At 41.3% G+C, this 16,580-nt stretch overlaps 1 protein-coding gene across 1 annotated transcript in view; it reads right to left on the reverse strand.

The window, feature by feature from the left end:
- The window catches only part of TBC1D9 (TBC1 domain family member 9), a 134,938-nt gene that overhangs the window by 69,261 nt on the left and 49,097 nt on the right, over positions 1 to 16,580 (reverse strand). The window contains exon 2 of the mRNA XM_024246319.3: positions 11,325 to 11,435. Within this exon, the coding sequence (XP_024102087.1) occupies positions 11,325 to 11,435 (111 nt within the window). The remainder of the gene's footprint in view (positions 1 to 11,324; positions 11,436 to 16,580) is intronic.

Consider the following 16,580-nt stretch of genomic DNA (forward strand, 5'->3'; position numbering starts at 1 on the left):
ATAAACATCTACTTGTACCTCCAACCTTCACTGACATTATATGAAGGTCCACATGGCTAATGTGTCTTTCCCCATCTTCAAATAGTCATCTGAGTAATCTTGCATTGAAGTTCAGGTTTGCTCTCATTGTTTCCCCACCTGTTGCCTCCTCTGCTGCCCCAGGACCTGCTGTCCCACACTGCCCACTGTCCATCATTCCCATAATCCCCACCATCCACCAACATTGTTCTCACCACTGGCTATCTTCTCTACTGCTCGCCATGAGGTAGGTAATGCCTACATGTATATTTTCCTTTAACAGCACTAGTCCCAAACCTATTGCTTCTGCTTGTGCTGTTTTTGTTCTGTCTTCTGTGTTCTGTCCTTCCTCCCACACTTGTGTCACATGAAAAGGCTGGCCTTTTGGAGTCATAGCTAGCCACCTGCTGCTCCCATGTATAGGAGGGGTGCTGGGACTGTAAGTCTCAGGATCTTAAGACTTTCGGCGTGCTCAGTGCTTTGGGGCTGCTTCGGTACTGCCAAGAGAGGTTTTGGAGGTTTCTTCTGGCTACATCCAAGCCTAAGATACAAAGAGTTTCAGAAGACTGGATTCTATGACCAGTGTAGCAGGAACTCTAAAAGTAAAGGTCCTGGTGTGACGACTTGATAAAGGGCAGAGCATGGTGAGAGCACCACTCAAGAGTCAGAAGAACTTTGTGTATCATTATATGAACCCATTATCATCATATGCTATTTTAGAAATGAAAAAAGACAAACGCCATCAGTAAACAGCAGCTTTAGGAATTGAATTATGGATCTCTATCTAGACCCAACAGATACTTTCTGGGGAGAATAATGTAAAAGTATCTTTTAAAATTTATGTATACTGCACAAATGCACCACATTCTCTGAACATTTTCCTAAATACACAAAGAAGCAGTGAGGACAGGTGTTCCAGCTCCAAGTTCTGGTCACTAAAAGTACGAGGATACCTAAAGCCAGGACTGAATTCACCACCACCATCTGAAGATATCAATCCAGTAAAAAATACTTCTGGAAGCAGGTGGCCACTTCTGTCCACTTCTCACCCCAGAAAAAAGGTTCCAAGTTACCTCTCAGAGATATCAGAACAAATGCCACTTTTTCTGGACCACTCCTTAAAAACCTGAGACTCCAAAGGAAACGTGTTTGAATCCCAAATGTTCCTTATAAATGGCTCTTCCATTTCTCAAGTAGGTAAATACATGTGCTGCAATAATTCAGGTCTTAGAACTTGTTATTAAAGTGAGATAATATGAAGCTCCTTTGTCATGACCCTGACAAGGAACTGATCTATTTACCCAGCAGCTTGAACAAACTGTGTTAGGACACTCAGAAGAGAAAGGAAGGGCTTGGCTGTCGATTTTCTGGAAAGGCCCCATTTACAGAGATGCAGCAGGAAAAACAAGCTGACCCGATTGTGTAATCAGCTGGAATAACAAAGAACCCTGATGTTGGGTATGAGAATCCTTCAGGAAATGCAAGTTAAGGCATTCTGCTGTGGCTAAAAACTAGAACACTTGATAGGTTTAGACACTGACTTCTCAAAAATAAGAACCATTATCATTTAAAGCAGTTTTTTAGGGTAATGGCCAGAGGCCCTAAATATATACCTGGGCAAACTTTTTAATGTTGTCTGCAGTGATGAAAAATACGAAATCATCCTAGTCTAATTATTCATCTAGTTTGTAATCTATCTTAAAGTCATGAAGTCTACTTGAAATAAATAGAAGATGGACCTCCAAAATGATTCTATCACATCTGGCCTCTGAGGATTAAGAACAAAGGTTTAAGGCTCCATTGATAGATATTCGGCAGATATTTCTTTTGTGGTGCATGATTCATAATACATTTTTTTTCTTCCTACCTCCTAGGAATAATACATTTTGTTTCTGGGACTGCAGAACTTGAGAAAAACCTGTATTGCAGAATAACTAAAATGGTAAATTCTCATTGATCATAAGTGTATGTATGCACATACATTTGTATGTGCATATAAAAATAAAAACCACTCATCACATGGCAGAAAACAAAACAAAAACCCAATAAGGCTCCAAGGATTAAAAAGCAACTGACCTAGTATTTTCAGATTCAGAACAGGCTATGTGGATCACTGAGCTCACATGAATAGCACTTGAAGCTAATTAAATAAAGGGAATCAAATGAAGAAATCATCTGTATTATGGCCTTATCCAATATAATCTTAGTCACAAAGATGATAATTTTGAAGTTTCCATACCAAATGAAGGCAAGAGTATTACTCCATACACTGGAGCAACGTTTAACCTGTCCCTGTATTTACCAAGCCACCCTTGTACTTTCTACATCCAGAAAAATTACAAACTTATATTCAGAGAGGGCAAAAGACAAAACCCAAAAATAACACGGTGATTTGAAACATTTTTAGAAACAAACGAAAATATGCTTTTTCAAAATCCACATCTAACTAAAGTTATAATTATAATCAGGTTAAGTAAGATGATAATAATAATGCCCTCTATTATTTGTGCTTACCAAGAATAGGCATCACACTTAACTACTGAAATATCAAACAGGCTGGGCACGGTGGCTCACACCTGTAATCCCAGCACTTTGAGGGGCCAAGGCAGGTGGATCACTTGAGCCTAGGAGTTCGAGACCAGCCTGGGCAACATGGCAAAACTCTATCTCTACAAAAATTACCAAAATTAGCAGGGTGTGATGGTGTGTGCCTGTAGTCCCAGCTACTCGGGAGGCTAAGGTAGGGGGTCACCTAAGAATGGGGAGATCAAGGCTGCAGTGAGCTGTGATTGTGCCACTGCACTCCAGCCTGGCTCGCTCCACTCCAGAGTGAGACCCTGTTTCAAAAAAAAAACAAAAAAAAAACCAAAACAACAAAAAAACTGTCAAACATATCCAGATTTTTGTGGCTCTGAAGCCTATATATATATATTTTTAATAATCTTTTTTCATTTCTTTATTTATTTTAATAGAGACAGAGTCTCACTATGTTGCCCAGTCTGGTCTCAAACTCCTGGGCTCAAGTGATCTTCCCCACCTCAGCTTCCCAAAGTGCTGGGATTACAGGCACGAGCCACTGCACACATCCAAAGTCTGCACTCTAAATTGCTACACTTTGCTGCCTTCTTACATGTTTTACAAGTGCAGTGAGTATGAATAAAGGTTAAATTATCTGAAATAATAAGAAGCCTGGTTATGAGTGAGGCGATATTACTTAATGCCTCAGACCATGTCGAGAAAGTACACCTGGTTTCAAACTTCTACAATGCCACATACTAACTCTGGGGCCGTGGGTAAATTACTTTAACCTCTTTGTCCTTCAGATTTCTTGTCTGTAATATGTAAGGAACAACACTTAACACACTGGTTTGTGCTAGAGATTAAGTCAGGTAATACACATCAAGTCCTTAGAACACAGAAAACACCAAACAGTTACTTTTGGAATTATCATAAGCAGCAGAACACAAAGACCTCGTCTTGAAATGTGATTCAGAAAATATTTCTAACTTCTGATGTCAAGAAAAGAAACTAGCTGCTTAACTATTGCCCAACTAACACACATTTAGCACAAACCTCTCAGGCCCTGGAACACTTATGTTTGATTGCAAAAGATGCATATTATATGCCTAGGCCCTCTTGTGTAACTATGATAAGATTCTGACATAACTCTGCTTATAATCTCTTATGGGTCATAATAATATGCTCACAGCTTTATAATCACTTTGAGAAGAGAGAGTCCCAGGTAACTCATTCAGCCTTGGCAGTAAGAATCAGTAGTTAACATCCTTATTTTACTGGATAGTGGGAACATAAATGTCTATCTTTCTGGAGGGCAATCAAGCTAGACATATTAATTACATGCATATCCTTTTTTAACTTTTTTATTTTTGCTATTTTAATTATATGCATATTCTTTGATTCAAGATATCTACTTCAATAAATTTATCCTAAGGTGATAATTAAGAGAATGTGCAAAGATTTTATTGGGAGAATATTCACTAAGATTCTTCAAAATACGTAACAGTAGGGGGAAAAAACCCTAGATTTCCAATAACATACTGAGTAGATAATTTATGTTACATTCACATAAAATATCTACTTATTAAAATTGATAGACCAGGTGCAGTGGCTCATGCCTGTAATACTAGCACTTCGGGAGGCTGAGGTGGGTGAATCACTTGAGGTCAGGAGTTTGAGATCAGCCTGGGCAGCATGATGAAACCTCATCTCTACTAAAAATACAAAAATTAGCCAGGAGTGGTGGCGTACACCTGTAGTCCCAGCTATGCCTGAGGGTGAGGCAGGAGAATCACTTGAAGACAGGAGCTGGAGGTTGCAGTAGGCCGAGATCGTGCCACTGCACTCTATCCTGGGCAACAGAGTAAGACCCTGTCTCAGAAAAAAAAAAAAAAAAAAGAAAATTGATGGTATGGAAATACATTTTATTGACATAAAAATTATTTTCAATATATTATTTTCCATTTTTATTTGCATTTAAATACATATCTGTTATATATTTATATATACTGTAAATATATAGTACACACATCGTATATATTATATACCTATATATTTGTATATATAGGTATATAAAGTATATTGGAGATTTTTTAAAGTCTAGAAAGTGATGATTTGTGATGTGGTATTTTTTTTTATTCGTTTTATGTATCTATATTTTGTAATTTTTGCAATAAACATGTATTGCTTGAAGAAAAAAGGAGCAATTATTTTTGTTTGCTTTCTTAACTCACTGTGTTTCTAAGGATACGAGAATAGTCCTTGAGTTACACAGACCAAGAATTATAAAAATACCTATCAACTTTCACATTACGTCTGCCTCATGCAGAAGGCAACTAAATTACCCAACATTTTCTTTATCTACAGTACAGAATAAGAGCAGAACCAATTAGTAATCTTTAATTAAACTCTGGGTCTTACCAGTCGCTAACTAAAAGAATATTTAATTATAAAAGCCAGCATGGTGCCGCTTAAGAAGTCTGGGATGGGAGTGGGGAGACCTGAGAACTTGGTCTGAGCGCCACATAACTAGTTATAACCAGGGATGTGAACTTGGACAATTCACCTTGCCTCTGCATCCTACTACAAAAAAGAGGGGCAGGCAAGACGATGGCTGCTCTATCTTTCATTTCTGAAATACAGTGACCATCTAGGCCCAGATGACATTCTGGAATGGTAAAGAAAAGGGAAACCAAATCAATACACAGCCAAATCAAGGCACCGTTCGGCACTGTTGTCAGTGAGCTGTCCATCAAACACATCGTCTCCACGCTTTCCTTTATTAGCCCTTTTTGAAGGTCAGATGCATCCAGAGGCAACTGCCAGCAGCTCCTTCTGTATCTTTGTTTCTAATCCTCCTGAGCTGTCACAGAACTCCTTTCTTTAGATCGTATCCTTGGAATTACCTGCATTCCTATGTGTCCATATTCCCACGGAGATCATATAACCAACCCTTCTTACTGTTAGAACCTTCTAGTCCTTATAATGGGAAGAAAGCCAAATGACTTTCTACCTCTGCCAACTGAAGGCCAAGGAAGACAATGGACTGGACTCTGTCCTGCCTCTGGAACACCATATCCAAAACAAGAGCTGCTGGGGGCATATCTGTACCTATTTTTACTCCAACGTGAGCCCCAGGTGCAAAATAGTCAATTCACTGGTAAACCATGAGAGACAGAATTGTCAGAGTACAGTAAATCAGCTCAACAAAACTGGCTGCATAGAAGGTAGAATTTACTGTCAAACTATTAAGCATAATGCCCTTCTGTAGGCTAGATTTGTTGACATAATGGCATATTAGCCAAAAAGAACAAAAACCGCATTTTGGGTACTAGTGAAATGAAATGGTCATTGTTTAGGAAAGTTTTTTGGCTCCCTTTCCCAATTAAAGTTCTCCATGTCAAGGAAATGTAAACGATCAACTTCTTCAGACCAACTTGGATAAACTCACAGAAGATAAAGAGAGGCGGGCCAGGCGTGGTGGCTCACAGCTGTTATCCCAGCACTTTGGGAGGCTGAGGTGGGCAGATCACCTGAGTCAGGAGTTCGAGACCAGCCTGGCCAACAAGGTGAAACCCCATCTCTACTAAAAAACACAAAAATTACCCAGGCGTGGTGGCAGGTGCCTGTAATCCCAGCTACTCTGGAGGCTGAGGCAGGAGAATTACTTGAACCCAGAAGGCAGAGGTTGCAGTGAGCCGAGATTGTGCCACTGCACTCCAGCCTGGAGACAGAGCAAGAGTCTGTCTAAAGAAAAAAAAAAAAAAAAGACAAAAAGAGGCATATGAAAATAATGTCTCATCAAATAACTCTTGGTACTTCCATCCCGCTTTCTGTATGATTCATATTGCCGAGGGCCAGGTGCTTATTATAGTGGCAATAACATGGTCCTAAAGAGTCCTCCTGCCTGATTTCATGTGGCTCAAGTCTAAGGCAAATCATACAGCTAGGACTTACCACTAACACTACTACTGCTCTATGTGGTCTATGTCAAGACATTGGTGGCAGATGCTCCCTTTAATTCAATTTATGCTTATTAAAGATTTACAAAACACATGACAAGATCAAGGTTTATAGAAAAAGGTTTTATAATCCCATGGATTCTACAAGGCAGTGAATTAGACTTACCCAATTATCTGCAGAAGTTTCTCTTATAGCAATATTTCATAAAATCCTAGCAAATTAGAAGTTTTTAATATATTTTCCTATGCCATACTAACTTTGTAGTTTATGAAAAATAACATTAAATTTACAAACAATAAGATACAGATATATTTAAAAAATATTAAGGGAGCAGCTTCTGCTCTTAAAATCTTATCATGAAAAGGAGCCAGTAACTTGGATTTTAAATGGAAATCAGTAAGAAAGAACAATTAATAGGTGGCCTGGTGCGGTGGCTCACACTTGTAAACCTAGCACTTTGGGAAGCTGAGGCAGGCGGATGGCTTGAGCACAGGAGTTTGAGATTAGCCTGGGCAACTTGGCAAAACCGTGTCTCTACAAAAAAATAAATAAATTAGCAGGGCATGGTGGTGTGTGCCTGTAGTCCCAGCTACTTGGGAGGTGGAGGTGGGAGGATCACTTGAGCCTGGGAGGCAGAGGTTGCAGTGAGCTGAGATCATGCCACTGAACTCCAGCCTAGGCGACAGAGTAAGACATTGTCTCAAAAAAACAATACAAAATGCAACAAAACACAACAACAAAAAACCACTTTCACAACGCTTGTCACTTCCTTCTGTGCAGTCTTCCATAAGGAAATTCTGGAGCTATCTCTATGGGTAATCAATATATACAAAAACTAAAACCATTCTGGGTTTATTATAATGAAACAGGTGTCACTGGGAAAAGAAAACTACACATCTCTTTGGACAATAAATTATGCCATCAGCATTTACAGCGTAGTGTTCCTTATCCTTGGCTCAGCAAATAATTCAGGAATAACTCAGCTTTGTAACATCCAATTCTATCTCATAGGAGTATTCACAGGAAGATGTGTTTCACAGCAATACCATGGCAAAGCCCCGGAATCAGACTGAGGAGTAGTAACGTCAGGCAATGACATTATAAATGTCAATGACAACAAAGGTAATGGCTCAGGGGCAGAGGAAAAGTCACAGGAGACACAAACCAGTTCCTTACATCACCAGAAATTGAGGTGGGAAGACCAGGAGCCTGGAGGGCTGTAAGGAGAGATCTGAGGGCTCTGAAGACCTACTCCCTACAAAGGATCTCACAGGCAGTTTGGCACTCATGCGGGATTGCTGGAAAGCGAGCGAGAAGGAGGTGGCGTCCTTTCCACACCGTCATGAGGTGGAGGGGTTTGGTGGCTCTCCCTGACTTTTAACTTCTTTCTTTTTAGTTCTTCATCTGCTGACTATGAAACGATTCTAGATTGTTTGCCAACAAAATGTGATGCTTTCCCAATCAACTACGGCAGGCCAAATGGCACTTTTCCTTCTACGGGCTCCCTCTGTGGTGGGTAAACGTGCAGAGAAGACTGCAACACTGTCTTCCAGGAGCCTAGGTCACACTGGTAAGTCTGTCCAGGTCAGAGTCCCAGCTTCCTCTTCCTTAATCCTTTATCACCTTCCTCTCACTCAATCCCCATTCTTCACTTCTAGATGGGTTTTCCCACTGCTCTAAACCTTGAAGCCATGCCTTCGTTCATCGGCTGTGTAAACAATGGTTATAGTCAATTGTCTCTCACTGGGCTGTTTGCATCTCAGAATACATTTAAAAAGACACAATTATGGCCTGGTACGGTGGCTCATGCCTGCAATCCCAGCATTTGGGAGGCCGAGGAGGGCGGATCACGAGATCAGGAGTTCGAGACCAGCCTGACCAACATGGTAAAACCCCGTCTCTACTAAAAATACAAAAATTGGCCGGGCATGCCTGTAATCCCAGCTACTCAGGAGGCTGAGGCAGGAGAATCGCTTGAACCTAGGAGGCAGATGTTGCAGTGAGCTGAGATCGTGCCACTGCACTCAAGCCTGGGCAACACAGCAAGACTCCATCTCGGGGGTTGGAGGCGGAAAAAGACATAATTACAATGTTAGAATTTCAGGCACTACTAAATCCTTGAGGGAGAATTACCCAGGCAATAGAGCTTGCCAGCAGCCTGAAATTACACCCAGATAACCTCCTCTAATTCTGCCGAAGGCTAGCCTATATTCCTCTGTTTAGCTGGATGCCCAAAAATTAAATGGAACTGTAAGGCACTGGTTCACACTGGGCTGTAATTGACTATTTACTTGTATCCTCACTAGACTGTACGTTTCTCAAGAGCAGAGACCAAATATAATTGTCTTTATATTTTTAGATCCCAGCACAGCACTTCCTACCAAGTAAAGATCAATTTTAAAAATGAATGAAGTCAACTGAAAAAGCTCCCAATGGCCAAAGCTGGAACAATTTGAGCAAAGAATAAAGTAATGTTGGATTATAACCCAGAAGACACAATAATAGGCATGAGTCTACAGTGACATAAATAATTAAATAAATAAATGAGGGAGAAAAGATAAATTTACTGTGCAAGAGAATTCCCCATAAATTATGTAGATAGTCTACCCTAAAGGAGAGAAAAATCCCTACTCCTTAAGTATGGACTGCACATAGTGATTTCCCTCCAAAGAGAATACTTTGAAAACGGGAAGAACAGAGTAACTTTACAGTGGGGAAACCTAAAAAAACACTATTTCAGGGAGGTGATCAAAGAGGCCCACGGTCATAAATCATGTTGATAAAATGTACACTTGGCATGGTGAAACAAAATGGCCCTTTATCTCTGTGATCTTCCTCACAAAAATCTACTGCCCCTGTCTAATCATGAGAAAAATATCAAACAAATTCCAATTGAGGAGCATGCCAAAATATACTGGATCAGTATCTTTCAAAACTGTCAAGATCATCCAAGCCCAGGAAAATCTGAGAAACTTCCACAGCCAAGAGGAGCCTAACGGGATATGACCGACTAACTCTAATGTTATACCTGATGGGATACTGAAACAGAAAAAGAAAATGAGGGAAATCTGAACAATGGACTTTACTTACAAATAATGTATCAACACTGGTTCATTAATTGTAACAAATGTACCATAGTAACGTGTTAATAATAGAGGAAACTCTGCATGGGGATGGTATAGATGAGAGTTCTCAGAACAATCTGCTCAACTTTCCTGTAAATCATGTAGAGGCAAAAAAATAAAAGTTAAAAAAAGTGTTCACATAGAGCCCTTACTTTTCTTACGGTTATTTTAAAAGCCACATGCAAACAAAAACTTGGCCATTTTGGGCCAATTGCAGTGGCTCATGCTTGCAATCCCTTTACTTTGGGAGGCCAAAGCAGGAGGCTCACCTGAGCCCAGGAGTTCAAGACCAGGCTGGGCAACACAGAGAGACACCATCTCTACAAAAAAAGAAATTATATTAAAAAAAAAAAAAAAAAAGTCCGGGTGCAGTGGTTCATGCCTGTAATCCCAGCACTTTGGGAGGTTGAGGGGGGTGGATCACCTGAGGTCAGGAGTTCAAGACCAGCCTGATCAACATGGTGAAACCTTGTCTCTACTAAAAATACAAAAATTAGCTGGGCTTGGTGGCACGAGCCTGTAATCCCAGCTACTTTAGGGAGGCTGAGGCAGGAGAATCACTTGAACCTGGGAGGTGGAGGTTGCAGTGAACCAAGATCGCACCACTACACTCTAGCCTGGGCAACAGAGCAAGACTCTGTCCCAAAAAAAACAACAAAAAAAATCTTGGCCATTTTGGACTAGAAGTTCTTATGAGAGATCCAATAAAAGCAAGATGAAAAAAATTTTTTTTTGCCGGGTGCAGTGGCTCACACCTGTAATCCTAGCACTTTGGGTGGCCGAGGTGGGCAGATCGCTTTGAGGTCAGGAGTTCGAGCAGCCTGGCCAACATGGTGAAACCCCATTTCTAGTAAAAACACAAATATTAGCTGGCATGGTGGCAGATGCCTGTAATCCCAGCTACTGGGGAGGCTGAGGCAGGAGAATTGCTTGAACCTGGGAGGTGGAGATTGTGGTGAGCCGGGATCACGCCACTGCACTCCAGCCTAGGTGACAGAGTGAGACTCCGTCTGGAAAAAAAAAAAAAAAAAAAAAATTAAGACTAGTCAAGTGTAGTAGTGAGAAGTGGCGAAAGAGTAGAAAAGGGGTTCCATCTGCAACTGACTATGATCAATGGAGATAGCTCATGACCTTCGGACCAGCCAAAGCAAGATTGTTGACTACTATTTTAAGTACAGCACAGCATTACTGATTATCATCAGGAGAAATAAAGAATCCCTACTCAGTAGGAAGTACTGTGCTAGGATATATACTTAGTACCTCCAAGTATTCCACACATCCCTCTTCATTTCCCAGCTTCCTCTGCAGTGAGGTTGGGCCCACGTGACTAGTCTTGGCTGACTAAGTGTGAGTGGAATGGAAGGTGAAGTGTGCCACTTCTGGGCCAAGGAAGTTAAACACAGATGTGCTCCACCCTCGCACTCTTCCCTTGTATGCTGACCTTGGAGGCCTTGTGTTCCAGAGAGTGTCACTACACATGGAGGAGGCCACATGATCCCAACACGACTCTACCAGAGTGAGAAACTTTCATTGTGTTAAGCCACTGAGACTTTGGGTTCATGTGTTGAAATGGCTATGGTTAATTACCCTAAAATACCAGTGATTGTATTCAGCAAGTACACGCTCCTTTCCTTCTGATAAAAAGTTGTTAACCCTAATGCTTCTTTTAAAACTTGCGTATTTCTGGATGCGGTTGCTTACCACAGGCGATGGTCCAGTAGACCAGGGAGTCTGGAGTCTGGTACAAGATTCGGTAAGGAGCGACCCGGGCGCTGGAGTCCAACACAACATCAAGGGTACCCACCAGCAGGCCTGAGGGTGGAAAATGGGGAGAAACAGGTAAGAACTGTCTTAGTACTTTCCCAAATTCCCAGGGGCAGCATGAACATGCCCTTTCGTGAGATCTCCCAACAACCCCATCTCCCACTGAACCACACCTTGAAAAAGTTCATTTTAGGATGATGCTGGCTCTACACAAGTTGTACAACTTGACAAGGTCACAAGAAGCAGTCGTGTCCATCTGATTCAGTCTGCCAGGCTGCCCCACATGTTATTTTCATCTGCCCCACTTTCCATTTATATTTAAAAAATTAGTACAATTCAGCTCAGTAAACACTAATTAAATTCCTACTATGTGCAAGACAAACCCTGTGGGCACAAAACTGAAGAAGACAGCATCCCCAGGGCATTTAACATTGATTGGAGGAGAAGGTCAGGCAGTGCTTTGGTACTGTGTTTAGAAGTGAGCTAGGGCTGGGAAACAGAGGGATCTTCCCATTTCAACAGCAGAGTCTTCTGCCATTTGTGACATCAGTCATGATAACCAGGGCTAACCAGAGCCTGGTCTATGCTATGAAATGATGCAGGAATAAGGTTGAGGATCAAGGTCTGCATTTTTAGCACAAAGTTTAGTTCTTTGAGTCAAGAACCCCAGTGATCCACTTATCCAGGGTTTACCAGGCCCATGTGAAAACTTGTTCACATTGTCCAAGTCCAGACAAGCCTGAATGTTCAGCAAATGAATTTAGCAATTTATCTGTAAGGAATACAAATGCCCATTATACCAATGCTCACTTAAGAACAGGCTGTACCTTCTCTTTCTAGGAGGAAAATTGACAAGGAAAAGGAAATTCAGAGCAGAAGGCAGCTTAGTGAGCAAAGGTGGAAGGTGCCTCTAAGGCGAAGTCTGCCCAGATGACCCGGCTGAGGCACTCCAGCCATGCGGAGAACGCACAACCCTGTTTCTCACTCAGCAATCTTTTTCCAATGTTCCCAGACAACTTGTCAGGTATGGTGGTGACAGTACAAGGATTCTGACAGCTTCAATCTGGGAGCCTGTCATCAGTGCAAATTTCTCTTTTAACCATCTTGTAACCACACTGAAGCGGGACTGACACCAAACATTTTCTACAGTATTTTAAAATAACACAGATTACACACATACGTTCTCCAAGGTATAATAAACTAGATCCCTTAATTGGAAAGATGAATCCAAAAGATTCCCATAATGTAAATGCCCATAGTTACTCTAAAGCTACATGGAACCCAGTATAGAGCAGGTCTTAGACTCAGAAGGGCCAATCAGGAGCTCAGACCAGCTGACAATATTAGCCCATGACACTTTATTTCCAAAAATCTCGCTTTTCTCAATTGCCAAATGGAGACACTATTACTACCCCAGGATTGTTTTTGAAGACTGAAGGTAATAAGACTTAGGGGTATACGCTGTTTAGAATGAGGGATTAGGCCACCTGAAAAAACCTGCTAAGATACTTTTATCTAATTTTACCTTTATTTAGATTGCATGTTTATAGAGGATGACTTTGGGATAGAACTAATGGTATTTGAAGCTGGGAGATGGAGGCTGAAGGCCCCCACCCTCCCTTGTTTGCAACTGTTGATACGGAAAGCAGCAAAGCTCAGTGCCGTATTGCAGGCTTTTCCTGAAGTTTTGCTGAATCTGAGGCACAAATTCTGAAAATGTTGCCACAAGTACCTCTTGTTATTTTGTAATAATGTCTTGAGGTTTGGTTCTGGCCCTACCAAATAAGACCCTGATATGCACAATGCCACTGAAATTCACTTGCCACTGCTCTGGCATCCTGGTGTCATGGAAGGAGCTATAATCTAGTCAACTCATGTTCGGAAGAGCTCAATTCTGGCCCTGACTCTGTTATAACCATTTCTGTGGAGTGGGACAGGCCATTTAACTTCTCGTTGCTTTGATTTCCTCAGTTGTAAAGTGGTCATAATCGCCCTTGCCTTCCTGAACCAGAGTTATTAATCAAGAAGCCTAAGTGAGGTAGACCATGCAGAAGTCCTACAGTTGTCCTTGGTCTTTGTCCAAGGACAAAAAATCCATGTAGATTCACTCCAAACCACAGTGACCATTAGCTGACCTCAACATACCAGGAAAAAAACAAACAAAAAAACTTTTGCTCAGTAGAAATTAACTTGTTAGCTCTGGCCTGTACGAAATACATTAAAAATGAAATTCTTACAGCCTGTAAAGTCTTCCAAGGGGGTAGAGTTCCACATTGTATCACACACATATGCATTTTTGTTTGCTTTACTGTGACTTGGATTTACTACAGAGACCTCTAATTTCTTAAATGACTTTTCACTTATCTACGGATGGAAGAATAGGAAAAGCAGAAAATAGTGAAATAGTGCTAGCCGAGAACACTAAATTTCCTTCCATGTTAACTAGACACACAAATGCATCACTCATAATTGAGTGTTTGTAATACCTCTCACATCTTGAATCAAAATAAGAAATAAAATGCTGAAACTACTACAATGTCATGTATGTTGGTTCTAGGGCATACAAACTTTAGTCTGGGTTTAGAGGGCTGCAATCAAGAATCAGCCTGTGTGCTGGGCGCGGTGGCTCACACCTGCAATCCCAGCACTTTGGGAGGCTGGGACGGGTGGATCACTTGAGGCCAGGAGTTCAAGACCAGCCTGGCCAACATGGTGAAAACCCTTCTCTATTAAAAATCCAAAAAAAATTAGCCAGGCACAATGGTGTGCACCTGTAATCCCAACTTCTAGGGAGGCTGAGGCAGGAGAATTGCTTGAACCTGGGAGGCGGTGGTTGCAGTGAGCCGAGATCATGCCACTACACTCCAGCCTAGGCAACAGAGCAAGAGTCTGTCTCAAACAAACAAACAAAACAAAAAATCAGAAAAAAAAAAAGAAAAGAAAAAAAAAGAATCAGACTGTGTGGTTTAATAAGCCTCTGAGTGTCATCAAAGACCAAGACTCTTCCAAGGGCAAGCATAATTGACTGGGCAGGGCAGAGCAGCAGACAGGGGCAGTCCTGGTTCTGGAATGCTTCAATCCTGACTCTGCCACTTCCTCCTGGAGCCTCAGTTTTATCATCCTTAATGGCTTACTGAACTTTTGTCCCCTGTAACACAAAAGAAGGAAGACCTCTGAAAAGGTCCAACCCAATCCACATATCTCCATCACCACAATGTTCCCAATTAAAATCTAACCTCAACATAAACTATTCTAATTAACAAAACCTCTGGTGTCAATTAGAGATAAAGAAAACCCAGTTGCTTAAAGCAGGACCCCCTGGAGTGAGGGTTTCTCATTAGATGCAAGTTCACCAACCCTACCTCTGCATTCACAACTGGCGCCACCAACTTCCACTAAGACTTGGATGAAAACTAACAGATACACATGTACGTAGCACAGGTACATGCTGAAATATTTTCAAGTAAATTACAGAAAGTATAATATCAGGATATTCACATTAGATACATTTAAATGAGAGAATTTCTGTGAAAATTCCCCAAACATTTAAGGCACTGGATATCCAAACAGAAAGTAATATTGTGAATTGAGATATGCAGTTGGCCAGTCAAATCAAGAAATAGACTCTTTCCATATTAACCCAGAAGTGCTGAGTCCTTTCATGCCTGGATAACACTGATCACTCAAAATGTTGTGCTTGTCTGTCTGCTCTTGTCTCCCCCGACCTCAAACAGCAGCAAACCCTAATCTTTTAATGCCATCTCGTTCCTACTCTACTCTTCCTCCTAGTTCTGTCTCTATAATGCCTATTACATTTGTTTAAGATTACTTGCACATTTTGCCTTGTCCCATTTTTTCCTCTTCTCTCCAGACAGAGAGTTCCTTGAGGGCAGGGTCTAATTGATTATTTGGGACCCACAGGCCCTGCACTTTGGAGCCCAGTAAGCACTAAACACATGTTTGATGATAAATGGACAAGTTAGGGGTGTGTGTGTGTGTGTGTATGTCTGTGTGTCTGTGTGTGTGTGTTTTAAACCTAAATAATAAATTATCACCATGCTATCTAAACTCTTGGTACATGAAGTCAAGACCCTGGGAAAAAGGAAATACTCCTCCTTTGTCCTCTATCGTTGTAGAATACTGGGAGATGGGAAATCTGGTCTAGAGAATCCCCCCGCCCCCCTGCAAAAGCAGCAACAATTAGGATTTTCTTAGAAGTCTCATTACTCATATCTTGGAAATGGCTGTCAAAATACTGAACCTTTTCTTCATTTCCCACACAAAGCGCTGTTTTAGCAGCTTTTCTAGTCAGCTATTTCTGGTGTTAAACAATCTTGATAGCCTAAGATAACAAAATCAAATTACAGCCCTCAAAATAACTCTTCTCTGCATCTACCTATTACATTAGTACAGTGGCATCTTATAATGTAAAAGTGCTGTTTTCAAGGAGATTCAGAAAACACTTAGAAAATTGTTCCATATTCGCTTCCCATTTGTTTGTGGGCACTGGAAGATGTGTGATGCACAGTCACCACTGCACAACTGCAGCCCAGCTGGGAGCTGGTACAGGTGGCAGGTCCACAGTGCTGCAGAGAAACCCCTGTCAGCCCTCTGCAGGCAGGGCTGTGTCAGGAGTGTGCTGCCATGCAGAAATGTGCTCATGGAAATGATTGATCCATCTACTGATGATCAGGGCTAAAGTTAAACTGGACAGGATCCTAAAGATCATTTGGCCTCCCCTACTCCATTAGTCCTGACGCTGGTCTGAAATGAAGCAGAGATCCAGGAAGTCCATGGCAGAGTGGTCAGGGGAGTGGGCTCAGCCTCGGCTCACATACCAGCCAGTCCCTTAATCTCTCTGTGTCCCTGCTTCCTGATAAAGAAATAATAGTATCTACCCTAGAAAGTGCCTAGTATGCACTAAGCACTATTGTGTAATGAATTATCCTAAACAACAGAAAAGTACAGGAAATTACAAAATACATGTACCACTACTCTGACTTTTTTTTTAACACTTTGTCTTACCTGCTTCAGATCTATTTTTTTTTTAACAGAAAGAAAAGGTAACAGACGCAGTGAGGTTCCCTTTGCACTCCCTTAATCCCATTTCCCTCTCTCCATTAACCATTCTTAAATTGTTTTGTATTCTTCCTATCCAGGTCCTTATACTTTTACTGAGCCATATGTTTTTCA

This window comes from Pongo abelii, chromosome 3, assembly GCF_028885655.2.
Source record: "Pongo abelii isolate AG06213 chromosome 3, NHGRI_mPonAbe1-v2.0_pri, whole genome shotgun sequence".
NCBI lineage: Eukaryota > Metazoa > Chordata > Mammalia > Primates > Hominidae > Pongo > Pongo abelii.